Raw genomic sequence first — 25999 nt, forward strand, 5'->3', positions numbered from 1 at the left:
TACCTACCTACCTAGGTAGTCTGCGACTAGGTAGCAACTCGACGTTGGTCTTGTCTGTGTAGAAAAGTTCGATCTGGATTAGTGATACTTACGATGGCAGTCGAGGCCTGGAATGTTACCAAATAATACTGCTTCATAGCTCCGCGGGTGGATCTGAAACAAGGTGTTTAAAGAGGAGACTTGACCTTGTTGAGAACATTGAAACATCAACACTGCGAGTTTCACATACAAGTAGAAGCTGTCTTGTGGAATGCTGACCTCGGGCCCGTCCTTGACGACGAGTCGACGACTGGGAATGCCAGCCCGGCATGCAGCCCAGGTCACAAAGAAAACGGCCCAGGCGTCATCTCATTGGTGTGCCTGGATCATGCAGCGAGCGCCGTCACTGCCCGGCTTGCGGGCTTTGTGTGCTTGTGTGCTTGTGTGCTTGAATTCAAGGGACAGGCGGCACCACGCCCGGTGATGTGCGTGGCTGCATTAGGATATGAGGAGCGGAGGAGGGAGGGTACAGTACAACTCTCCCAACGAGAGATCCCGCATGCGTGCGTACCTTGCAGGTGCCAATGCAACGGTCAGACTGTGCAAGGATGCTCTTTGCCCTTGCGTGATGTTGCTCTGAGAGGCAGGGCAGAGGAGGATATGGCAAAAGATCTGAAGCAGAGAGTAATGCGTGCAGAAAGTCCGAAACAAGCGCCAGCGGGGTACGAGACATGGGCGTACCTAGATGGGGCCCGCCCGCTAGCAACGGTACTCGGCCCTGGATTCTTAGCCAGGAACATGAAACACGCCCTAGCCTCGTCACATCTTCTTCCAGAACTCTGCCATCTTGGAAATCAACACAATGCCCTCGGGGACTAACCTCAAAACTGACATTTCACCGGCCAAGCCTGCCATTTTCCCAGACCCACACTCGACAGCACGACTTTCTCTCTCATACTCCGTACAGCCCGACTGGAAATCGCGACTCGACAGGGATGCAGATGCCGGCCTAATACGGACGATAACCGGGCCCCTCGTGCGTCACGCGCTGGGAAATGCGGTCGGTCTTCAAGAACAACCAGCATATGGTCCAGCTGCTGTCGTGATGTGGACTTAATCCCGACCAAGGGCCTGTTTGGGACCGCCTCTGCGGACAGCGGCCGCCTAACCTTGCAGGGCAAGATCAGCCGAGTCAACTACTTGTAGAGGCGCAAAAGCAACCGCATCAGCTTTCCAAGGAGATCGGGCTGGCGCATGGACACGGGTCGGCTGGTAAACCAACGGTCATGGCGCAAACTCCCCCACCTAAGGGGGGTTCATGGGAACCGCACCGACTCGAGCTGATCGTCCTGCGTCGCCGAGACATGTTGCCCTACTGCATCCTGATGAGTGTTGCGGTTCTGGCCCCTTGCAGGGTAACGGGCAAACATCCGCATCTCAAGCTAGCAGAGAACATGCCTTTGGTCTTTTTGTCTTCTGCCCACGTCCAATCACTGGTCAGACCTACACACTTGGAGGGCAAACATGGCAGCACGACTTGTGGTTCATAACGGTCTTGGGCCCGGTCCGTCAAAGTTTGTTGCCAACGACTCGTATGCCTAGTGGCGATGGATTCCTTGAAGGGTGTCACCAGTACCAACGAAGAATGATCTAGTTTTGATCCTTGCCTCCTTCTACAGTTGCTGCTCTTTTATTTCCGTTGAAGGCAAGACACCAGCTTCGGAATGTTTCCGGGAGCCCTCCAGTCCCTCACGCCACCCCGTCCGACATGCATCCTGCTTTGCTGTCGAGCACGAGCTAGACCCGACTACTTGTGCCCATCTACTCCCTCCCTTGTCCACGTCGCTCGCTGCTTTGACGAGAAGAAGGCTACCCACTTTCGCTCGAAATCTGAAACAGAGGCACTGACTCTGCACTCATCCTTGCCCTCCGCCCAGAGCTGACTGTGACCCGCACCGTCATCGACGAGAGAGGGACGGCCGCTGCCCCGGCTCGAGTCTAGCATCGACCGGCCCCAAACAGGAATGCTCTTCCTCAACGTCAGGTCGTCGTGACACCGCTCGCCTCGGCACAAGCTGTCTTGGATTCAACATGCCTCCCTCCTGCGGCACTTCTTTCCCCTTGGCCCCAAGCTCACGGCACGCAAGGCAGGAGCCATCCCTGCCCGTTGACCATCTGCTGGGGGGAGGCTTCTCTTACCCTCGTCCTGGCCAGTGATGCTTCCCGCCAGACCTGTACAAGTATGTTTCCGCCTCTTCAGGGCTCCTCTTTCTCTCGCCGAATGCTTGGCCCCCCCAGTCTTGCACCTTTCTCCCGGTCTCCGCCAAGATTCCCCGGCGGCGGGACCTGCGCAGAGCGGATCGACAGCCTGAAACTTACGGCCACTATGACCTTCGATGCACCCTTCTTCTTCGACGATCTGCATGATCCAGCCTGCGCGATGGTGGGTATGGAACGATGCTCCTTGTCTTCGCTCCCTCCGTATCGGGGAGGGCGGAGGTGGCGGGCGCATGAACGAGCCATGGGGGGACTCGCCGTGGCCCACTCTGCGGCTCTTTCTTCCGACTGGCTGAGAGCAACTTTGTTCTTCGGAATCCTTGACCTTGGGTTCCCCTTCAGGGTCCTGACGAGGAGGGGGACCTTCTGTTCTGATGGTGGCGAGGGGGTGGTGACAAGTATGACGTGAGTGCGCCAGTGGCCGCCGATGCCTCCTCGTGCATGAGACCGTTCGAAGTCCATGTCAAAGTTAGTCAGTGACCTTGCGCCATCTAGTGGCCATTGTGACACGGGGTTATGAAAATTCGAATCGGTGGCAATGGTGGTGGCCATGGCCCACAGACCTTTTGAGCCAGAACCTTTCAGTGTGCATTGGGGTCGATATGTCCTCGGTAGGTTGAGTCTCCATGACATACAAGCCAGGATACCCAGGCCGACATCGTACACGGGCAGTAGATACTCAGCCATGCAAGTAAACGTCAGGTTAGTTGACAGGCTGGTAGTAGAAGTCCTTGGCTGTCCGTCGAGCCAGTCGATTTGAGAGAGTGGGAAGACGAGTGTGATTCTCGAGGGAAAGACATGCGTTCTCACCACTTGAGATATCCCCTGATTCAATTATTCTAACCTTCACTTGCCATACGAGGTAACTGGAGTGCAGTAGGGGTGGTTTGCTTGTAAATAGGATAGCAACAGAACACTCTATCTTCGGCGATTGTTCTTCTGCTTGGGGCTTGTGAAATACATGTCTTCGAGGAATATATACGTCTTAGCTGTCAAATCGAGCTCTTTACCAAAACTGGAGGTGTATCCCTGAATCTAACATAAGGCGATATCAAAACAAGTGAGTTCAAGACCAACCTATTGTCTAGTAGAGTTATTGGCTTTTCCAAAGAAGAACTAAATCGTTGATGTGTATAGGACATGTTGACATTCGTTGACTCCAGCGTAACTTATATCACTCGCCTGCGCTGATTCACATAGTTCATTTTGTACATCAAAGTCAACCAGATATCGAAACAATAGAGCATGCAGTCTCAAGAAGAATCTTCACGTATTTGCAGGTTCGATCCAACAGTGGCATACCATGCCTTCATAGGCCATTTCACAATATCACACATGCCGATTTGATGCGGAGTCTTGAGATATCGTAATATCATTCAAAGTGTCGTGTCATTATCTAGGAAACTATTTACCACTCCTCAACCCGACAGCTCCTTCTCCAGCAGCTTGACTCCCTCCCTGACCTTGGGACAGTAGTGCCTCCGCAGGATCTCGCCCTCCCACACCGTCGTCGCAAACGGGTTGCTCCCCTCGACCGTCTCGCTCAGGGGGTTGAACGTGCCGTCGCCCTTGCGCTCCTCCGTGTTCCACAGCGCCGCGATCTTGCGCCCGTGCGCGTGCGCCACGTCGGCCAGCAGCGCCAGGACGGCCTGGCACGACTTCTCGGGCACGTGCAGCGACGCCGACATGAGCTGCTTGGAGAAGGCGGCGAGGCGCAGCGGCGGCACCGACCGGATCTGCCAGTGCGGCAGGAGGATGGCCGTCAGGCAGCGGACGAGCAGCACCGTCATGGTCTGCAGGTTGACCTTGTTCGGCCGGACGGGGCTGTCCGGGTCCGGCAGCCGTAGGGACTGAGCGCCGAGCTCAATGTCTGGGTCGACAGAGAGAGAGAAGAGGCTCCGGAATAGGTGCGTGGTGAAGAAGGACAGGTCCAGGTGGAGATCTGCCTTGGCGTTGTGCGCGTCCTGCCCAGCGAGCAGGGCGAAGGCGGTCACGGTGCAGAGGAGAGCTTCGCGAGTAGGATTACGGACTCCCAGCACAGCGTCTTCTTCATCTTCGTCCTTCTCTCCCCCTTCCTCTTCGTGGTCGACCTCGAGATCCTCGTCGCTGTAGCGGATCAGGTCTTTGAGTGCCTCGAGAAGATCACCAAAGAAATCTTGGTTGATGAGATGTGCAAACTTGGCAAGACCCTCGAGGACAGCGCCCATAAGATTTGGAACACGGAGCTTGAGAATTCGGAAATATGTTGCAAAGACGATCTTTAGCGTCTCCGCCTGCATCTTTTCCCGTTCCTCATGTGTGACAAGTGCGTCGGCGTTCGCCATGTCTTTGTCCAGTGCCTTTTGCTCTTTGAGCGCCTTGCGTTCACGTTTTGTCCGAAACTCCTTCTTCTGCTTTTGCTTTTTGCCCAGCGGCGTGGGCCCGTTAGGTCGATCAACCTGATCTTGAGATGCTTTTCCGGCGAACTCGGATAGTAGTCGCAGATGGAGAAACAAGTTGAGAACGCTCTCGTCAACTTGGTAGTCTCGCGCCTTCATCATCTTGCTCAGGATAGATGCAGCTTCCATCGACGGCCTGCCCTCCTCATCGTCACGGAACAGAGTCTCAATCGCCTTTTCGCAAGCAATGAACGACTTGTCAACCTTTTTTGTACTGAGCTTCCCGACTAGAATTCTCAGCACATCACCTCGGCAGTTGAAATGAGGGTGGGTTGTCAAAAGGGTACAGGCGCATTTCAGGGCCAGAGCAGCAAGCTGCTGTTTGGGCTTCTCGGGCAGATTCGGATCACCCTTCGCCAAGAAAGCGAGCTCCTTGAGGAACGATTGATATCCGTTCAGGAGTGCTTGCTCGTATGTGTGGACTCGTCGCACTTCCTTTGACAGCTTCTCCCCCGGAGCGCCCGTCTGCGGTCGTATACGGTAGCCAGGAATGACATCTTTGTAAACATTCAGTTGCGCGCCGATGCTGTACAGGCGGATCTCAAGATGGGGAGACTGCCCAACTTCGGCAAGGGCTTTGAACGCTCCAGGGTGCTCCTCCGGATCCTCTTGAAGAGCCGAAGCTAGCTTGGCTAGTTCTTCTTGGGCCTTCAGAAGCTGTTCCCGCTTTGGGATCTTCGGTTGCTCTGGCACAACGGGTTCACTGAGCACCGCGGATCCGTCCTCATCTGCTCTCTCGAGCCACTCCTCGTCGCTGTCGATTGACTCTTGGTCGTCTTTGTGACCTTTCTGCTGCTGAATCCGGCCGTCCGATGATTTGATGGGCAGGCGTGTACTCTCCTTCTCCTTCTTCTTGCCCTTCCGTGACTTGGTTTCGTAGCTTTGTTCAAGATCCCACCCCGCCGCGCTCTTCAAAAACGATTTCTGCACAGTGCTGAATTGCCGGGACGGGCCATCGTCATCTGATAGAGGTGGAGTCAATTTTCTCCTTTTTGACGGTCGTGAAGCCATTGTTGCAAATGCGCAATGAGACAGCCTCAGTCTAGCGACGGAAGGCTCTTCGTCTTGATCACACTTCGTCCCTGGGTGAGAGGCACGAAAATTTCCAGACCGCATGGGGTCCAGTCTGCTCAGCGAAACAACTTTTAGGCGGGTCTGATCACTATCGCAACATCCTCATTGGGTGGTGGGCCTTATCGGCATGCGCCGCAACGGGTGAACTTCTGACCGCCCAAAAAATTTCCATCACTGGACTGGACCGCAGTGTAAGAGCGAGCTGGATAGCCCCGCGAGTTTCGAACTCCCATCACCAACCGCGATTCTCTCATTGACAGGAGCCAGCACAACGGCGTGGACTCGAGAAGATGGCGACCTCTCTCGCTGCGCAGCTGGCGCAGATCGCCGCTTCTTCCAAAAGCACCTTGAATATCAAGGCGCAGAAAGCCGCCCACTCCAAGTCGCTAATCTTCGAACCTCGAGTTGCGGCAAGCCAAAATTACCAGACAATTTACACTCTCTGTTATGAGGGATTCGAAGAGCTGTGTCAGCTCGACAGCCGATTCGCGCAATTCTCGACGACCATCTTCAGCGAGCAGAGTCAGGATGAGGACCGGACGCAGATGACTGCCGCTGAAAATGCAGAGCTTGACAAGAAGGTTGAATCATTCTTGCGCCTGGCAGGAAGCCGGCTGAGACTTATGCCGACAATCAAGTCCATTGAGTGGTTGATCAGGAGATTCCGGTATGTATGGCCGTGTTGGTAATTACGAGACAGAGTTCTAACCTGTGCCAGGATCCATGAATTCAACACCAGCGCCTTGATTGCTACTTTCCTCCCCTACCACTCGATTCCGGCCTTCCTAACTCTAATGTCAATCCTTCCGGCCAATCTTCCTCAAGAATTCCGCTTTCTTGACCCATATGTCAAGTCCCTTACAGCTCTACCTCGGGCTGCCATTGTGCAGCAAGCTATCAACCACAGCGAACTGCTCTCCGCCATCTCCACCTACACCCTCGAGTCCTGCAGATCCCAACAGCATTACCCGGCTCTGATATCGTTCTGGGGAGGTATCATGACCGAAGCGGTCAATGGAATGCTTGACAAGATGAGATCGGGTCGGAGGAGCGTTCAGCTTGACCACGACCAGGTCATCCTTCAGCAGATTGGACCCACCCTTGCCGACGCCATGGTCATGAGGAAGGTGCCTGGTGTCCAGATCGCGGCTTACATGGTGGTTGCAGTCTTTGTTGCGAAAAGTAGCCTGGACGATACAGCCCTCTCCGCCTTCATGGAACAGCTTGTGCTCGGCTGGACCCAGGAGACTGTACGCCCGGGACTTGTGTGCCTGGCGATCCTGGCCCAGTACCGATCTGCAAAGCAGCTTTCAAGCAAGGTTACCAAGGCCATGATGAAAATCCATGGTCTTCCAGATCTGCTGAACGATCTGGCAAAGGACCACCAGGTTGAGAAGCTGGCCAATGGGCTGGTACTTGCACTGACCGACAGGCTTTGCAAGAAGGGCGATGCGCGAGGCGTTCCTGTCATCAAGTCGATACTCATGTCTTCTGTGCTCCAAGAGAGACAAATCGTCGTGGTCTTCAAGTCCCTGCTTGTTGCTGCGCACAAAATCACGGACGATGTCGACGAATCGGGACAGGCCCGGAAGCAGCTTGGTTCAGCTCTTGTAATTCTCTCACAGGCAACTGGAGATGTCGGAGATGTTATCAGGAAAGTCATCGAGGACGCTGATTTCGATATTGAGGAGTTGGAGCTGAAGCTGGATGCCACGATTAGACCCAGGCGCCTATTGGAAGCATCCAAGGCTGACATCGACAATGGTGGCGACGACGACGAAGGCGAGACGCCTCAGAGCCTTGAGACAGCTTTGGAGCAGTTGTCCAAAGTCGAGCACTCTAGAACGTCCTGTCTCTCGCAAGCTTCAGATGCCTTCTTTGGTGACTTATGCAAGCTCCTCATCTCAGTGGCCGCTGACAAGGGTGAGCTACTCAAGTTCGACACTGCACCATTGCTTTGCAGGTCAACTGCAGGCTCTACCTGCTTCTACTTGAGTTTCTACATGCGCGTTTGGATGGGTCCGTACCCAACTCTGGCACGAGTCGCTGCTCTCGATCTGGCCAAGGACAGGTTAAAGCAGGATGACTTGTCTGGCGCGGATCTGCAAGCCCTTCTGCCCTACTGCATCGCAGCTATGAATGACACGGCGAGAAAAGTGCGTCGCGCAGCTGCCGACCTTCTCGTGGTGCTTGGTCAATTCCCAAACACCCCGAAGTCAAAGGGCAAGAAGCAGGCACACTGGGGTTCAGATCAGCTTTATGAAAAGTCTGACGACTTGAAATGGCTGACTCCAGAGGCGAGCAACGCCTTACTACAAGCCATCTTGCCCTCGCTAGAGGAGGCAGTTCTCGATGCGGACCATCTGACCGCGGTCCTCAAAGAGCTCCTGAACGGATCTAGCAGTTCATCAACCATAACAAGCGCAAAGGAAAAGAAGAGCCATGTTTCACACGCTGCTCGATCGGCAATCCTTACTTTCCTTGCCAGCCACGTCATCTATTCGCCATTACTGACCCTCAAGATCCGTGTGCTGAAGGCTTTGAACCAGGTACGCGGTGTTTCTAGTACATCGCGTACCCAACTGCTGCAGCCTCTGCTTCAATGGTGGGGGGCACTGAAGTCTGAAACGGCACAGGAACTGTGTGCTTTGGAGGCTGTTGACGAGAATACGATGGACTTGAGTTGTGTGGATGTTGTCGTTCCGAATGACAAGGCTGGCCTCGACTGTCTATTTGACATCGCGAAAAGCTCAATCAGCGAAGAGCGGCCTAACCTGGTCAGCTGTGTCTTTGCTAGAATTCAGAATATTTGGCCCGCTATGAAAGCAGAGACCAAGTTCTTGACCGCTCAGACCTTGATCGATCTCGCTTATCCGCCACAGCCATCCGCAGAGACCGATGTAGTCTCACAGGAAGCGGCTGAGCTCCTCAGGAATGTGGACTTGACGACCGAGATCCTCTCCTCCTTCTTGGACGCGCTACAAGATAGCTCCAGGATGCTGACAGACCCTCCACCGAACAAGCGCCGAAGAACCAGCTCATCAGAACAGAACCGCGGTATCAATGTGCAAGCGACTCCGGAGTTCAAGAGTCTGTTGAGCAAGGTCACGTTTGTTCTGCAACTCGTTGAAGCTGCCAAACCAGCAGAACACCCAGAGCTCTTGCAAAGTCTCTTCATCACGTTGTCCGACCTCCAGACTCTTCGTGCCCTGGTCGGGTCTGAACTTGGGTATCTGCAGAACCTGGTTCTTTCAAGTCTCTTGGCGATGCTGCCTGCCTATCGCGACAACAAGGAGCTCAAGATTGACGCCTCGGTTGGACATGGCGATATTCTCGTGAACTGCATCCAGAAATCGGCCAGCCCTGCTGTTCAGAATTCGGCTTTACTTCTGGTTGCCAGCCTCGCCAAGACCGCGCCCGATGTTGTGCTTCATAGTGTGATGCCAATCTTCACCTTCATGGGAGGCTCGGTGCTCCGCCAAAGCGACGACTATTCCGCTCATGTCATCAATCAGACCATTCAGGAGGTTGTCCCGCCATTGATTGAGAGCTTCAAAAAAGGCAGAAGGAATCTCCTTACGAGTGCCTCGGAGCTGCTTTCCAGCTTTGTCATTGCATACGAGCATATCCCTTCGCCCCGCAGACGTGATCTTTTTATCTCTTTGATCAAGAATCTTGGGCCGGAGGACTTCTTATTCGCCATGGCTGCTATGTTCGTGGATAAATATGGTACCACGGACAGCATCATTGCTTTCGTTGCTGAGCTTATGGGCGCGTTCCCTGTGCAAGTTCAGCTGCAGTCTTTGGTCAAACTCGTCGATCTTGTCAGCGACACATTGAAACCGAAACCGACTCTGTCAGCAATTCTGCTCAGTAAAAAGGAGGATGGAGAGCAAGATCTGCAGAAGTCGGCACTCAAGGCGCTCACCCTGCTGCCCCAGCTTCTAACCAGCCGCACGCTCAAAGCGGAGTTCGAGAAGCTCGCAGAAGCAGACGACATGGAAACCGCAAAGGTTCGCGAGCTCTATGCTCTACTCTTGGAGGATGTCTTGATGCTGGCCGACACTGTGAAGTCCAAGAAGACCATGTACAGCCGTTGCGGAGCCGCTCTTTCAAGTCTGCTGAACCTCCTCTCCATCGGCGAGTTCATCAAAGCTGTCGAGTCCCTGCTCGATAGACCTAATGTTGGCCTCCGTCAAAAAGTTCTCCGGGCCCTTGAAGTTCGGGTTGACGGCGAAAGCACTTCGAACCCCAAGTCTCGAGCTGTCCTGCTTGCCTTCTTGCCCCAGCTCACCGCTGTCATTCGCGAGTCCGACGACATCCACTATAAGCACACAGCGGTCACTTGCGTGGACAAGATCGCTGAGAAATATGGCAAGAAGGATCTTGAGGCTGTTGCCGGCGCTGCCGCCTCAATTGCGGGAGACGAGTGCCTTGGTCAATCCGACCGCCGACTCCAAGTTATGGCTCTACTTTGCCTGGCATCATTGGTAGACGTCCTCCACGACGCCATCGTTCCAGTTCTACCGAAGGCTATGCCGAAAGCATTGTCTTACCTAGAGCTCAGTCTGTCAGAGCCTGACAGCGAGCTGCATAATGCGGCGTACTCCTTCATCACATCTCTAACGCAGAGCCTGCCTTACATCATGTCTGGCTCGTACTTGAACCAGCTCCTGGCTGTCTCCGATCTCTCGGCTGAAGCAGACCTTGATACCGAAGCAAACGAGAGCCGCAGAGAGTGCCTTCAAACAGTTGCTAGCCAAGTGGAAGCCAAGTCTCTCCTCACTGGTCTCGAGAAGAACTGGCAACACGCTACAGAGAGCGGTTTCCTTGTAAGTTGAACCCCTACCCGTTACTATCTTCCAGTGTTTTAACAATGATTAGGCAATTGACGAGTTCATTTACATCTTGGGCCGATGTATCGACAAGCACACCAAATCGGTTGTTGCCAAGAATGTTGGGACTTTGTCCTCCATTTTCCTCAGTCTCTTTGATCTCCGTCGGCAGAAGCAAGTAGACGGGGACTGCACTGCCGCTGAGCTCACTAAGCTCACCGAAACAGAGCACTCGGTGAATAGTGTAGCCCTGAAGATGATCTACAAGCTGAACGACGCCGCCTTCCGCCCTGTCTTCGCCCAGCTCTTGGAGTGGACAACGACAGGCTTGTCCCAGAAGAAGGACCGGCTCGGGAGAGCTCTCAGGCAACGAAGCGTGTATGGATTCCTTTACACCTTCTTCGACAACCTCAAGTCGATCGTCACTAGCTACGCCTCCTACGTGGTGGACAGCGCCGTCGACATCCTCAGGACTTCCAACCCTAAATCCCCCCATGAGCGGGAGCTGTGGAGGCTCGTGGTAAGGACGCTGGCGAAGTCCTTTGAGCACGACCAGGACGGCTTCTGGCAGGCCCCGTCCCACTTCGAGGCCGTCGCGCCCGCCCTCGTCGCCCAGCTCCTGCACGCCGCCGGGCCCTCGGCCGATGACAGCGACGTAGCGGCGGAGCTGGCGCCCGCACTCGCCGAGCTGGCCGCCGCTGCCGACTCGCAGGAGCACCAGAAGGATCTCAATACCGCCATCCTCAAGCACATGCGCGCCGAGGCGGCGCCGGTCCGCCTGGCGGCCGTGCGCTGCCAGCAGGCGCTCACGGACCGGCTGGGCGAGGAGTGGTTGGCTATGCTGCCGGAGATGCTCCCATACATCAGCGAGCTGCAGGATGACGACGACGAGGTGGTGGACCGGGAGACGCACCGCTGGATCGTCAAGATCGAGGAGGTGCTTGGCGAGAGCCTGGACTCTATGCTCCAGTAGAAAGGAGGGGAAAGAGCCCAGAAGACAATACGAAGAAAATAGGATGGCCGGCGTTGGAGGGGCCGTGTACGCATGTATCTGTAGGAGATACCCTTCTTGTTCAGAATCTAGCATCCAAATCTGATATAGTCATGTCACCATTGTATGTGCCTTACGCTCTATATGTGACTGATGATTGATTCATGGCCTTTCTTAAGGTGTGCTCTCAGTAGCTACTTGTACATAAAAATAAAGCCGCTTTGAATAAAAAGAAGAGCCCCTATTGGGCAAGCAACTCGCTCCTCGGTCGTTATGCACTTGCACAACACCTTTGGGCTAGCCGCTTGGCTCTTGACATTGTAAGAGGAAGAGTCTCTTGGACGCCAGGGACCTCTTGCAACAGAAGATGCGGTAGGACATCTTTCGAATCGACTAACAGGTTAACGACCTGCTCAAAGAAAAGATCTTACACCAACATTCGTACACCAAAAGTCAAATCCTCGACCAGTCGGGCCTCCAGTTTTCCTTGCCAGTAACAACTCTTACTCAGATCCGTTCTTGATCTGACTGAACTGACTTGAAGCCTTCAACATCAAAAGGAATCTTCGTGCAGATAGGGCGCAGGCAAAAGACGCACAGTTACTAACGTACAACTCCCGCGAGGTACTGCTTAGTAGACAAGAGAACTACCAAGACTGCCGCAACAATGTGAGCCCGTAGAAAGGTTCGAGGGCATGATGCAGCACCGAATCAAGGGTGTCGGGCAGTGGAAGGCGTCTCCTGGTTGTAAATGTCCGCCCGCGGGTGGACAGGGCAATGGTGAATGAAGTTCCGCTCCATCGTGATGGAGACTTCATTGGGATTAGCATATCTCGACCCCATCAATCCCCTGCCTTGACCCTGACGGGCGCAGGTGCACACAATAGAGCCATCTGCTGTGTCGATGACAATCGGCTCAATCCTGGCAGCATAGGACTGGCTTGGAACATACTGATGGGTCAGGTAATGCTCCACGACAGCGGGTGGGGTGTCCTGTCCAGGAGATCCAAGAGACTGGGTTTCGGTTTCCAGTGATTGAGGCTCTGTAACAGTCGGAGCCAGAGGCTGTGGTGCCTCGTCCTCGTTGGAATAGTTCCAGCAGAATGCTGTGCCGGCACTGCTCATCGATTGGGCGAGCGCTGCATTGCCTTCAAGGAGTCTGGGAGGGTTCTGGGCAGCCCGTGGACGACTCGGGACGAGAGTGGCATCGCTGGGTTGGTGTGTCTGTCCCTGCGTGATGTTGGTGGCCCGACCATCACGCGCAACTTTCGCCTCCACTGGCTTATCGTTACGATGTCCTATGCTTGGCTTCTGTGCTTCCTGCTCCACTGTCGCTGGGATGGTAGTTTTGTCAAGAGTGGTACGGTCGGCCTGTGCCTGAGGCTGGGCATCTGTCTGAGCGACATTTCCTCCACCATGGTTTGGCTTGGCTGGAGTATCACTGTAATAGATGATACTCGGGCCGGTGGCATTTCGTCCACCATGGTTTGGCTCAGCTGGAGTATCGCTGTAATAGATGATGTTCGGGCCACTGGTGCTGCTCGAAGGGTCCTGCTGGGGACGCTGATCTGGCATGTGCGAATCTTGCCAAGTAGTTAGAAACTCGAAACTAACACTTTCCAGGTGCGAGAGAAAATCTCATTGATATGGAGGACTTACAGGTGCTTGAGTGGTTAGCAGGAGGAGCGGCACCACGGCCGCGTCCGCGACCACGATCACGACCACGATCATGGCCGCCATCTTGATAACCGCCTCTCATGGTAGCGGTAGTGTTGGTGCGAGAAGAGGGGGTATTGCCATAGACTGTGGATGGACGAAGCAGGTTAGTACACTTGGCCTGCATTCGTCCTCAGGGGCTACCTTGATCTCACTTTGTTGTCCTGTGCGAGTGTTGCCAGCATTGGTTTGACGGGGCCCCATGGGACCTCCCAGACCAGAACTTGGAATTCGATTACCGCGGCGAGCTGGACCTATACTTGAGTTAGAAAAAAGGGTCGATACGAACGGAATTGCTTGCAGAGAGAGAGAGGAAGGGGGGTGCTTACCCTCACGGGCTGCCTGGTTGCGGTTCAAGGGCGACTGGGATGCGCGACCCTGCTCCTGCTGGAGCTGCCTGGCAACGGACATGGCATCGTCATGGGAGACGTTAGGATTGTAGTGAGAAGGCATCGTTGCCGTGCCCTTCGTATTGCAAGGCTCGAACAGGGGGGGTTTCTGGATGGCAGGGGAATCGAATTGGGCTTGATTTCCCCAGGGATTGCGAAAGAATATTTAAAAATTCCACGACGCTGGGGACATGGAAAAGATAGAAGAGGTGGACCACCTAGATGGGGACCGTAATGGAAGAATCGAAGAGGAAGGGACGAAGTCGGGGGAGCTTGGTCGAGGAAGGGAGGGAAGAGAAGACCTGCCCTGTTTGCTGTGGACCAAAGTCTTCCTCGTGTGTTTCTTTGGAAAAGGTGGCACCAATTCCAGAATACGCAGGTAAACAATAAAATCAGAGAAAGGGGGAAAAAAGTAGAGGCCGCAGCTGCCTAAAAGGCAATTTGTCGGGGCAGACATCGTCGGGGAAGATATCGTCGAGGCGACTAGATCATGACTACAGTCCTCAACGGATCCGCATTTCTGATGCTTTGATAGGTGACCAAAGCTCCCAAAAAGCACTCTTGGACTTGTTTTCCTGGTGGCAAAGGGTTAAAGAACCCAGACAAACTGCACTGCAAGCCCAGACAATGTGAAGAGTGATAAATGGGAATGGTGGCCTGCAGCCATGCATTGAGGTTTGATGGCCCGCGAATAGAACATTCATTCTTGCTTGTCATGACAATGACTGCAGCCTTGCTAGATGTAAGCCCCGTTTTGTCTGGAGGCCCATGGTCCATGGCACAAAGACATCAAACAGAAAGTGTGACGCTGCCATCTTGAGAACAAAGTTGCAGGTCCTGTGATGGCCAATAGAATTACCCAGATTGTAAGAATATTCCTGGTCTGCCAAGCAGAATCCCCTGACAAGAGCATTCCTCATACATACACGTGGACATGTACTTTGGTAATTCATGGGTTCGGGGTATCTCAAAGCTTTGAACAAGAGCGCAAGTCGTGTTGGCCTGGAGGAGGCCGTGTCGTCGAGACTTATGTCGCCTCCCTCTTCTGCCGTTTGGCTCCAATAGGTACTTCCAACGCATTGATCTTGGTGGCCAGATGATGGGCCTCCTCAGCTTCCTTCAACCAGGCCACTTCGACGGCTGGAACGTGAGATCTGACAAAGTCGATCAAAGCTTGCGATCGCGGGGCACCACTCCGTATTGCAATGATTGACGCCCTGGGGATGCCCAAGCATTCACTCAGCCGATCCTCACAAGACTTTGAGAAGCCGACAAGACGGATTGGGTCTTTCACACCGCCCGACTCAGTCGCAACAGCGATCATCTGCGGCAGATGTGAGTGAAGGGCGTTTGGCTGCCCTGACCTCGCCGCAAAGATAGCCGTGTAGTTAACATCGAGTTTCTCATCGCGGTCCCTCTTCTTTTCGCAGCGCGTGTGACTCTGCGAATGTCCCACCCTCGCAGAAGCTTGCAGATTTCTAGTAATGTTGGCCAGGCCAACATCCACGAAATCGGTAAGCTCGGGAGGCGGCGGTGCTGCCTCGCCAGATTGACGAGCTTGCTGTGCCTTCTTTCTAGCCACTCTCTCCCTTTTCCCTTTGGAAACAGGGATATGTTCTCTCCGGTACTGGCCTAGAGGCGACAGAAGACTGCTTCTCATGTTAATCTGCTGGTTCTTGGGAACAGACTCCATTGTAAATGAGAGGGAGCCCGTACTTGCATAGAAGCTCGAGTATGGAGTCTTGATCATCCTGGGTGATCGTCGGCCTGTGGTCGAGTGTTAGAACGAAGAGTCTCGATGTGTCCTGGCTTGCTCACCAATGCACGGCTGAGAATGGCGTGTCGAGCTGGTGGGCTATTCGTTTACGATCCATGACTGAGACTCCCGGGGGACTCTGTCTTAATATGGATAGCAGCACACCAATCTCCCAACATGCGGTGGCCTAAAGGTTCGTTCCTAAAGCACGGAGTCCGCGACGCCGATAGTCGATACCAGGTTAAAACTCTGCTTTGATGTCAGTGCTTCTAGAAGCTTGCAAGGTCTCGAGAGAACGGCGCCAATGACGAGCTCAGACCCGATGAGCCTGGCTATGACGGGCCTACATGTACGGGCATTCTGGCCATAGTGCGAGGGAGGCACCTACAAAGCAATTCGATAATTTCCGAGGGCTGTACTCCCTCAACGATCATAAGTTACCTCTTGGTAGCTAGGCAATTCCAGATGTATTATTCGATTTTGGAGATGAGCTAGGGGCGGCTAATCCGATAATACGACAGTGGGGTGTGAACCTAAACCCGATAGGCGATAAAGTGATCCATCAATCTGATTCCCATGTCGCGTACTAAAACGCAAGCCTGGAAAGACGCGTCAAGCTCCCGTGGGGTTCCGGATAGTGCCCCTCCATGATGAGAACATCCATCTCGATGGATGGAACTGTCGACGGGTTCCAAGTCTGAAACATTACATCGCGAGCGGGACAGGATATTCGACACCGTTGTTTCCTCCTTGCAAGCCCTTTCTCATTTTTTGCTTATCCCTTTCTCTCATCTCCGTATTTTGGCATTTTCATTATCATCTACTGTCTCTACCTACTTGGAGGTACGCAGACCTAAGTAATTGTAACGAGCCTTCTGGTAATTCTGGCTGCATGGCCCTTCGCGCCTCTCTGTGTAATCTATTGCCAATGCTTTACATTCAGTTAGTAATTATGGAGCTGAGAGAGCTACCAAAAAGCATGCAAACTATAAGGGAGCTCTGTTGTCCGTATATTGGGTGTAGCAGTGCCTGGTGCAAGCTCAAACCATGGGTTACTCTTAACATGAGGTTTCTTAGCTTGGCCTTGATACCACCGGCGCCTGTCCATCCGGCTGATTCTCTCTACCTGTACCAGGCGCTTTCTACTGGCGATACTATGAAAGTTAGATAGACTCTTGGTGTGGATGGGCTTCGAACTTGGTTGAGAGTGCCTGAAAGGGCGTCTTCTGCTGGTGCTACCAGATTCCGGACCATCGGACTGCATATCCTTGGCTTCCGCTTCTACCGATTCTTCCCACATAGCCTTTCTAATCTAGCATGCTGGAGAAATCCATTGCTTCACTTGTTCTCAACTTGACACAATCCAAAGACCTTTGAAAGGCGTCCTAGCCTCCACTGACAGATCTGTTGCAGAGCTTGAGAGCTTTCCCCCACATCAGCCTGGCAAGTGAGAGAGGTACCCACTCTAACTACTATTGAAATGTACATTTCCCTAGAGTACCTAGGTTGCTTACCCTCAGGTACCGAGGTGCGCAAGAAGTAGGAGAAAATAAAACAAACAAGATCCGTCTCGGAATACGGACCACCAGAATATCTGAACTCAAACCCTTTGGCCTCATAATTTGCTCAAATTGCGCATCATTGCCCAGCCACTGCTCTATCACAGAGCTTGGGGTGCTCAGCAGCGAGACAAAGGTACAAATATGGTGGAACGACCCCACCCTGCCCTCCACGGGTGACCCCCAGCCAACCTAAGCTCTAGCTCGAGGTAGATCCGTCGCTATATTCACAGCCTGGGGCTTTGTCACCACCAACTTAACTTGACATCACTGTCCGTTGTTGCCTTCTTCTGCCCTCAAGGCCACCTTCAAATCGCCTCAAGCCCCTGCTGTTCTTATCTGGGCCACCTGGCAGGTATCCGATAGATATTTGGTCACCTGCACTGGACTCAAAGCGGGACAATATCCTGTATTTTCCTGCCTACTCACTTCTCCCCCACCAACACATCACCGGATTCCGTCCTCCCAAGAAAAAAATAATAATCGACATCTCACATTCTTATGCCTCTATCGGCTACCCCTCCCTGCCGAACCACACATGCTAACAATTGGGGAAAAGACGAAGCTTCTGCAAGCTTGCTCTCAGCGAAGCTTCTGTGCCCTCGGAGCTCAACAACCCATTCATCGTCGTTGCTGCCACTTTCCCGATGGACCAACAACCCTCGAGCCCTCAAGATCTGAGAGAACGTGCCGTCTCCTCGGAGCCCTGCTCGACAAGACCGAATCCGTTTGATGACTCTGACTTTTCTGCCCGCAAGCGTCGCCGCACATCTTTGAGTGGCGCTTCTCGCAGCAGATCGGTCGACAGTGCCACTTCTTCGGGCCCCTCCCCTCAGGTCGAGGCTCAGCAAGTGTTGACCATGAAGGAGAGCGACCTCGGCCCAAAGGGCCCTCAGACCCCCGAACCTCAGCCTGAGCACTCCGACGACCAGCCGAGCGATACAGTGCCAAGCAAAGTGACTCTCAGTCTACGCAATTCCGATCGCCCGTCTCAGACGAGTTCCCCTCTACATCCGACCTCTGTGCCCCCGGACCCGCGGCCGGTAGAACAAGAAGACATCCTTGCAAGCGTGGAGGATCGAGAAGTGGATATGCTGCGGCCACCATCGGACTCGGAGACGCCTGCAGTTACTCCCGAGACAGAGACATCGCCCGTCGTGGCCGTTGACGATGACATCGAGCAAGAAGTTCAGTACTCATCCGTCCAGCCAAGGGCGACGATGGTACAGAACACTGCCCTGATTGACCCAGCTCGGGAGTTTCCTTACGAGAGCGTCGCCGAGACGTACGCCGAAGTCATGAATAAGCTGGGACAGCATTATCTGTCCCATGAAGACGTCCCAACGCGAGTTCTCGCCTGGTTAGACGAGTACCTGGCTTTTGCAAAGATGGTAGACCCTGCAACCGCTTTGGCCTCCTTTCAACAGCACCGGCCGCTTTTTGCAGCACTGCCCGAAATAGTCTTGTGCAACTCGAACCGCAAGCTCAGCACAATGCGTGATGTGGGAGCGTGCACGCGTCTGGCAGACCTCTACAAGGGCTTTGCGCGGCTCGCAGCGCACCTCGCAGACCTCGACTACATGGTGCTCCAAGAGGTCCTATCATCTGAGAATTCTCGACTTCCAGACTTGGGTTCGCCTTTCTACCTGACGATTCTCGGGCATGTGACCCGGCGAGACGACGAGTCATTCTCTGTCCGGCCTTGCGACGAGCTTTCTGATGTACTGGAACAGTTCATTCAATGCCGCGAGGGCCCTGGTGGCGAGCTTGCACAGTTGAACAAACTCTTGGAAACCATGGTTCAGCTCATTCCCCGATTTCCCAGGATTTTGGAGCCGTGTGGTCAAGTTGCTCAGTTGGTCCAAAGCCTCATCCACGAGTGCGATCGAAGATTGCGCTTCACTGGGAGCGCGACGGCTGGCAATGTGGCTTCATTGACGTCCGTGGCATTGCAAGGCCACAAGTTCTTCGAGGTGTTGTCGGTGGCTCTTGATCGTGTCATCGACAAACACTTGACGGCTCTCTCGTTCGAAACCGCTGCCGGTTTGATCAATACCTTGGGCGAGATCTACATGATTCTTTTGGCCATTCATATTGCACACATACCTCTATTCTCCCAGGACCAAGTCAACGAGGACGCGGGCGGGCTCCCCTCCGCGAGTGTTCCGGAGGTGTTGGCATCGGAATGGCGAATGAACCTTTATGGGAGGCTGATTGTCTCGAGCCAGATGCAGCTTCGTGTCATGGCAGTTTCGCAGATGACACAGGACCTCATTCATTGTTGGAAGAAATTCAGCGAACCACGATCGGACGACAATCAGACCATCTTACAGCATCTAGCCGCCGCCCTCATCAGCACCGGCCTCGTGCCCTATATCCTGGGGCCCACCTGCCATCCGGAGATCACTCTTGAAAGCAACAACATCATCGGATTTCTTGTCGTCACGAGGACCTATACCCAAGCCCATACTGATCTGATGTGGCAGACTGTGACTTTGACGCAGGATCCTAGGATCTCTGATGCCCTGCTGCGTATGATGGGACGTAGTGCAAACCTCTTCCACTATGAAGATCTTCTCTACTTTTGCACTAAGTTCCAAGCTCTCCCCATCGAGGTGTTTGGTCCCAGTCTCAGGGAATTTTGTGATGCGGTTTTCAAATGGATTGCTCAGAAGGCGCCATTAGAAGCCGCGATCGAGACTGCGCCGTCACACCTCTGTCTTCGTCTTCTACGAGAATCCTCTGTCCCTTCGAGCACAGCCCCGGTCGCCTATCCTGAGATACAGCAGTTTGCCACAGTGAAGTTCAGAGAACTTCTGGCCAGTGCGCCGGATCGTGACAGCCGGCAAGATCTCTACATGAACTGCCTTCAGGATATAGCAGACAAATCGGACACTACGTTGGGAAGTCTGCATGCTCTCTTCCTAATGATACGTCAGACCCCTGCTCGAGAGCTACAATGGCTCACTTCCGAACATAATCTTACTGGATTGTTGGTGGATGAGCTGGAGTACTCGATATCTGCCGGACGCAGAAGAGGTTTTGCCCCGGTCATTCATGGCAGTGTCAACAACCCGCGCAGAGACCTTCTCTATCACCTGATACTCCATCAGCCGTCAACTTTGATGGGGCAGACTGGCGAGAGGCTCTGGCACATGCTTGTCGGACTAGGCGCAGACTACGATGAGGACCGGGACGCCGCGTGGGTCTTCTTGAATGCAATCTTGAAGTCAAGTTCCCGTCTGGACAACCCATTTCTGGCAACTTGCTTCAAAGAGTATCTGCCGAAGCTCCCGCCAAGCTGCTTCCGTGAGGGTATGCTCCAGTTTATCAAGACTGTGGTTCTACCCCTGGCCAATGCTACCGACAGCGATCTCTTGGATGTGGAGGGTGACGACGACGAGAGTTTGGGGAAGCGAGGCATGGAACAGCTCTGGCGCGTCGTTCTGACCGCGCCAAATCGCACTATCGAGCTGAAGGCCATACAGACCTTGGTCAACGACATATACATCGAGAGCGCGGCGGTCACTGGCTCATCCCATCATCGCACCCGCAAGATTCACCTGGCCTTGGTGGGCAGGTGTTTGCGACAGCTTTCTTCCGCTGCCGCGAGGCTCCAATCTTCAGGGTCTATGGGGAGCAGCGGTGCCGAAGCCGCTATTGACGATGTTCCTCCCATGGACGAAGTCGAGCAGCAAAGCCTACTGTTCATCCGCTCACTCACAGTACTCCGCGAATTCCACAGGCTCTACCGAATGAAGTCAAATTTTGCCGCGCCCGACTTGCGATCTATTCCTCTGCAAGGTCCTGGGGAAGTTGAGGGCGAATCAGCGGAACTGAAATTCCAGTCGTTCGATGGCAATCATCAAACTGATATTCAGACTCTCAATATCGGCAAGCGGAACACGGCGGCCTCACTCCTGGCCAGTCTGAAAGAGGCAACCGGCTTTGAACACTATCAGCTATTCTACCGCGGTCAAGCGTTCATACCTCAAGAACGCGATATCTGCAAGTCATTAGAGGACCTGCGAATCCACAACGGTTTGATCTTGGTGAAGCGTGAGCCAGATGCTATCTCTACCACAGTCCGGATTCGGCCTGGTGCGTCACCCGTTGAGATCGAGATCCTGGGTCATTTCGAAGAGTTGTGGGGTTATCTCAACATGGATGACAAGTATGCGCAAGAGGTAAGGGCGAACTGTCACCACTTTCCCAGATGGTGGCAGCCTACTGATACGGATGCCTAGGTGTATCAATTCTTGACGACGCTGCCGGTCTATGAGCAGATGGCACATGTCTTCCAGTCGAGCAACGTGTCACACGAGCAAGTGTTCCCTTTAGGGTACCCATTCAAGTCGCTCTATGCCATTTATGCTCTTCGCGAATTTGTAGCCTCTCGTCGACGGATGGCTGGCTCGCTTCAAGTCAGGGCCGACCCAGACGCCGCCAAGGCCGCGGCCAAGGCATATACCGAAGCTCTGAATACTGCTCTATCCCTGGCTGTGGCAGTCATATGTGACTATGAAGTCGTCAGGCAGTGTGCAAATCAGGATTTGCAGATCATCCTCAGCCACGCTCTGATCGAAAGCCTCGTGCATTTGGTCAAAGGTAAGCTTGCAAGCGTCATTCTTTCATATCGCTGTGCTAACCGCCCGCAGATTCCTCTCAGACCGGGTCTTTGACGAACACTCTTGACGAAGCACTACTCACCCGGCTCCTGAGCATCGAGATGTCTGCTGTTGATGGCCCGCCCACGGATAATTCGATGCGTTTGATACAGCTGACCTTCCAGGCGATCTGTGAATGCTGCTCTGCGAGCCAGGCATTCTGGGATGCTTTCAAAACCCATGATGATGTCGGACGAGTCATCCTTACATTGGTTCTTCATGACCCGAGGCCAATGATCCGAAAAGCTGTGACGAAGATCCTAGCGGAGCGGATCTCCTACATGCACAGGTATGGAGATCGAACCCAATTCATAGCCGGTCGCTAACATGTTTGTAGCTCATCTATCGTGACCCCCTTGAGTTTCTGCGAATTTCTATGGCCATTGATCTCTGGATTCCTCCCAATTGCCATCGGCACCCCGGACAAGTGTGAGGACATATTCGCATTGTCCTTCACCATGTTGAAGCTTCTAAGAGAGGCCGGCTCAGCTGTTCTAGACCAACAGCAACTTCTGGATGAAGCCAGCTATCTTCTACTCCGTTACGAGACTTATGAGGTATGTGAACGACAATTGTCGGAGATCACTCCGTTTGCCGTGCTCACAATTGATAGGACATTACGCAACCAGAGGCAGTCGACATCGTTGCCTGCGGTCTGGTGCGCATTATCCATACGCTCATTTGCAACCGTGATGAGGCCTCAGCGGTTCGCTTGTCACTGTCAGAGTGAGGCCTTCATGCAAAAACTATTCTCTTGGAGTAGACAGAGACTAACGACTCCAACAGTGATCTGGCTCGTGCCCTCTTCTGGAAACATCTTTTCCCCCCCTGGCAGCAAACTGAGACGTCAGCATTGCCGTGTGTCATTCTCAACTCACACACGAGAAAGATGCTCATTGAAGTGATTTTCTCGCTTGTTGGCAGTGACCTGTCTCAGCTCAAGTTGTTGATTGAGGATCTGGATGCACTCGTGCCGTTTAGTGTTGGTGAAGATGAGGGTGAGTGTCGGCTCAGCCTGCTAGGACCAAACACAACTGACTCTTTGTCTCAGAAGATCCATATCATTACGAACTTCCTCAGCAGTTTGACAGGTCTGACGCAATTCGGTCAGCCTGTGGCTATGTTGGCCTCAAGAATCTGTCCAACACGTGCTACCTGAACTCTCTATTCACCCAGCTCTTCATGAATACCTCTTTCCGGAATTTCATGCTCAACGCAGAGATCCATGATGAAGACATATCGCAGAACCTGCTCTTCGCCACGCGCAATCTGTTCGGTTCCATGCAGAACAGCATCAAGCGATGGGTCGACCCACAGGCTTGCGTTACGCAGATCAAGACTTACGAAGACACCCACATCGACATCCACAACCAGATGGACGTTGATGAGTTCTATAACCTCTTGTTTGACCGATGGGAGAGCCAATTTCGATCGCCAGATGAGAAGAAGACGTTTCGTTCCTTCTATGGAGGCCAGCTGGTACAACAGGTGCGCTCTCAAGAGTGCAGGCACATTTCGGAGCGATTGGAGCCTTTCTCAGCCATCCAATGTGATATCAAAGGCAAGAACAGCCTCGAGGAGAGCCTCCAGGCATACGTGGATGGAGAAATCATGGAGGGAGGTAAGTCTCTTAGGATCGGTTCTCTTTCATGTACTGCACTTTCATTGGGTGATGAGACTGACGAATGGTAGACAACAAGTACAAGTGCTCGACCTGCGATCGTCACGTTGACGCTGTGAAGAGGTTTGTGCAATCTGACCCTACTGATTCATACGCCGAGTCTCAACTAACTCTTCCGGTCTTCCAGAGCTTGCTTGAAGGACATTCCAGACAATCTCATATTTCATCTCAAACGGTTCGACTTCAATCTGCGCACACTGCAACGTCACAAGATCAACGAATACTTCTCTTTCCCAAGCAAAATCGATATGCGGCCCTACACAATCAACCACCTGAGTAGCCCTTCTGATGACAACCCACCGGATATCTTCGAGCTTGTTGGCGTCTTGGTGCACTCCGGAACTGCAGAGTCGGGACATTACTACTCGTACATTCGCGAACGGCCCTCGACCAAGGCGAATGAAACGTGGGTCGAGTTCAACGACGACGTGGTCTCGCCTTGGGACACTGCTCACATGGAAGCATCGTGCTTTGGAGGGACGGATTACCGGAACCCCCTCGACGGCAACATAGGCCTGGAAAAGCCTTATAGCGCCTACATGTTGTTCTACCAGCGTTCATCCAGTATCAAAGACGAACAAGAGGCATTGCTGGCGTCGGGCGAATTGAGCCCTCTTCGAGTTGCTACGCCTCAAGATCTGTCCGAGCATATACAAGGAGAGAACTATTCCATGCTTCGCCGGCATTGCATCTTTGACCCCGCACAGATTCGGTTTGTCAGTAGTTGCCTAGTGCGACTGAGACTCATCAATGGCGGCACATGCTCCGAAGATCATGCAGCCGAGCATTTGGCAGTGCGGATGGCACTCAGCTATCTTGACCAGGTGGCATCCCGGACCAAAGACATACCCGAATTTCAAAGCCTGCTCAGTCGGGTTCAAGCTATGATGCAAGCTTGCGCAAAGTGCTCTCTCGCCATCTACGACTATTTCGATCAACGCTATGAGGCTCTGCGTGCCTTGGTGCAGAGACATCCCGAGCCTCGTGTTCGCCAAGAATCTGGTAATCTACTCCTCCGAGCCCTGGTCGAGATCAAGCACAATTTACCGAACCGCTATGGAATCGCTGCTGAAGGTGTTGCCCCGTCCAACATTGACCCGCTAAATCCAAGGAACGTCATCCACGGCGCCAACCGTATGATGGGGTACCTATGGTCCTTCTTCCATATGCATCTTCGTTCATGGCATGAGACCTTCGGGTTGATGCTTGGTTTCACCGGCCTTGGGTGGCACGAAGCTGCTGTTTTCCTCGACCAAGGTTATCTGAGAAACGCGGTCATGATCATCAGTGCAGACTCGAGTCTGAATCTTGACCCGCAGTACAATCGCATGTTGAACGCCTTGCAAAGGCGTCTCTCGACAAAACCTCCCGCTTACGATACCATCATCGCTCTCATCCACCGCTTGTTGTCGGTAGTCCACATCGAATATTCGCGAGGGAACGAGCTGGCTCCGCCCCAGTTTCGTACTCGGTTCGACGAGGTTCTTGAGAAGCGCGGGGGTCCATTAGCGATGAGCCGGCCTGAGTATGCGGTCCTCAGCGTTGACTGGGGAAGAGGCTATGGCAACATATTTGTGGAGAAGCTGCTGACGGTTGATCAAAACGAAGCCAGCACCAACGCCATTCTCGTTCGGCTGCTCCAAATCCATCATCAGATGGGAGCTAAGATTCTCGACACCTTCCGACAGAACATCATGGGAGACGCGACGCCCCCTCCAAACGGCCCCTTCCTACGAGCTGCTCTAGTGTTTTGTCGGCACTATCCAAATGCGGATAAGGTCAAATGGCTCGTGGGTTACATTGCACAGCAGACCAAAGTACTCGAGAATACGGAAGGTCGGTCTTTCTTCCGGTTCCACCGCGATCTCGCATCCACCACGGCCGCCTCTGTAGAAGGTGCAGTGGCAGGCATCGAATTGGAGCTCCTCATCCTGGAGTATATCCCTGTTTGGGCGCCGACACTCCTCGCATACTATGACCCAAGCGTCAGGGTGGAAGTGGAGGATATGTTGCAGAGAACCATCTTTCGACACGGCGCTTCTCCGTCTTTCGAAGAGCTGGAAGGCGGGACTGTCAAGGCAGAGGCTCTGATCAAGTGTGCCAGGTTGTTAGGCGTCGAATGTCTGAGATACCTCGAGAAGTTCTTTGTCGCGCGAGAGATCCGGATTGCCGAGGAGTCGGTGTCAAGTTTGCAGCGTGTGACCCACATCTGTTCCGAGTACTTCGACAGTGACCAGGAGGACACGGAAGCAGCGGCCTTTGACATGCTATTCCAGAGTATGTATCAGAACCCTGAGGCATTCGCTGCGCGAGCTGGTGGACGATCGGCTGCTCACATGAGAACAGACACCCTAGACTCTCTGGCCAGGCTTATCATGGATAATGATGTCGAGGAGGAGTCCGGTAAGACAATCTCCGTCTATCCGCAGAAACAAAGGAAGATATAGGTGGCTGATACTCCTGCTCTTTTTATGCAGACCAACAGTGGAACGACTCGGAAGGCTCCGAGTTGGAAAGCTTGGGAAGTATGAACGTCGACGATCTCGCCACGTATCCGAAAGAATTTCCCGAGCCACAATGAGATCCGCAAGTCCACTGATCCACGACGAGAGCTCCTACATGTACGACGACTGACCC

The 25999-nt window shown here is 53.5% G+C and overlaps 5 protein-coding genes across 5 annotated transcripts; 2 read left to right on the forward strand and 3 right to left on the reverse strand.

Annotated features, from left to right (window-relative positions):
• Positions 1-3674: 3674 nt before the first annotated feature.
• Positions 3675-5705, reverse strand: E0L32_005561 (uncharacterized protein; the record flags this gene model as incomplete). Its single annotated transcript, XM_031140096.1, has 1 exon — positions 3675-5705. One exon carries the CDS (start codon positions 5703-5705, stop codon positions 3675-3677), a length of 2031 nt encoding a protein of 676 aa, XP_030996076.1.
• Positions 5706-6058: 353 nt separating this feature from the next.
• Positions 6059-11576, forward strand: E0L32_005562 (uncharacterized protein; the record flags this gene model as incomplete). The annotated part of the gene is made up of 3 exons (XM_031140097.1): positions 6059-6435; positions 6487-10600; positions 10653-11576. 3 exons carry the CDS (start codon positions 6059-6061, stop codon positions 11574-11576), a joined length of 5415 nt encoding a protein of 1804 aa, XP_030996077.1.
• Positions 11577-12305: 729 nt separating this feature from the next.
• On the reverse strand, positions 12306-13763 carry E0L32_005563 (uncharacterized protein; the record flags this gene model as incomplete). Its single annotated transcript, XM_031140098.1, has 4 exons — positions 12306-13177; positions 13254-13397; positions 13466-13564; positions 13640-13763. The coding sequence occupies 4 exons, from the start codon at positions 13761-13763 to the stop codon at positions 12306-12308; spliced, it is 1239 nt and encodes a 412-aa protein (XP_030996078.1).
• Positions 13764-14726: 963 nt separating this feature from the next.
• E0L32_005564 (uncharacterized protein) lies at positions 14727-15392 on the reverse strand (the record flags this gene model as incomplete). The annotated part of the gene is made up of 1 exon (XM_031140099.1): positions 14727-15392. The coding sequence occupies one exon, from the start codon at positions 15390-15392 to the stop codon at positions 14727-14729; it is 666 nt and encodes a 221-aa protein (XP_030996079.1).
• Positions 15393-17661: 2269 nt separating this feature from the next.
• Positions 17662-25943, forward strand: E0L32_005565 (uncharacterized protein; the record flags this gene model as incomplete). The annotated part of the gene is made up of 10 exons (XM_031140100.1): positions 17662-21201; positions 21262-21622; positions 21673-21970; positions 22019-22238; positions 22295-22407; positions 22468-22679; positions 22733-23302; positions 23374-23425; positions 23490-25765; positions 25840-25943. 10 exons carry the CDS (start codon positions 17662-17664, stop codon positions 25941-25943), a joined length of 7746 nt encoding a protein of 2581 aa, XP_030996080.1.
• Between the last annotated feature and the right edge of the window lie 56 nt (positions 25944-25999).

Source organism: Thyridium curvatum, assembly GCF_004353045.1.
Source record: "Thyridium curvatum strain D216 chromosome Unknown NODE_29_length_410198_cov_82.451705, whole genome shotgun sequence".
NCBI classification, from domain to species: domain Eukaryota; kingdom Fungi; phylum Ascomycota; class Sordariomycetes; order Thyridiales; family Thyridiaceae; genus Thyridium; species Thyridium curvatum.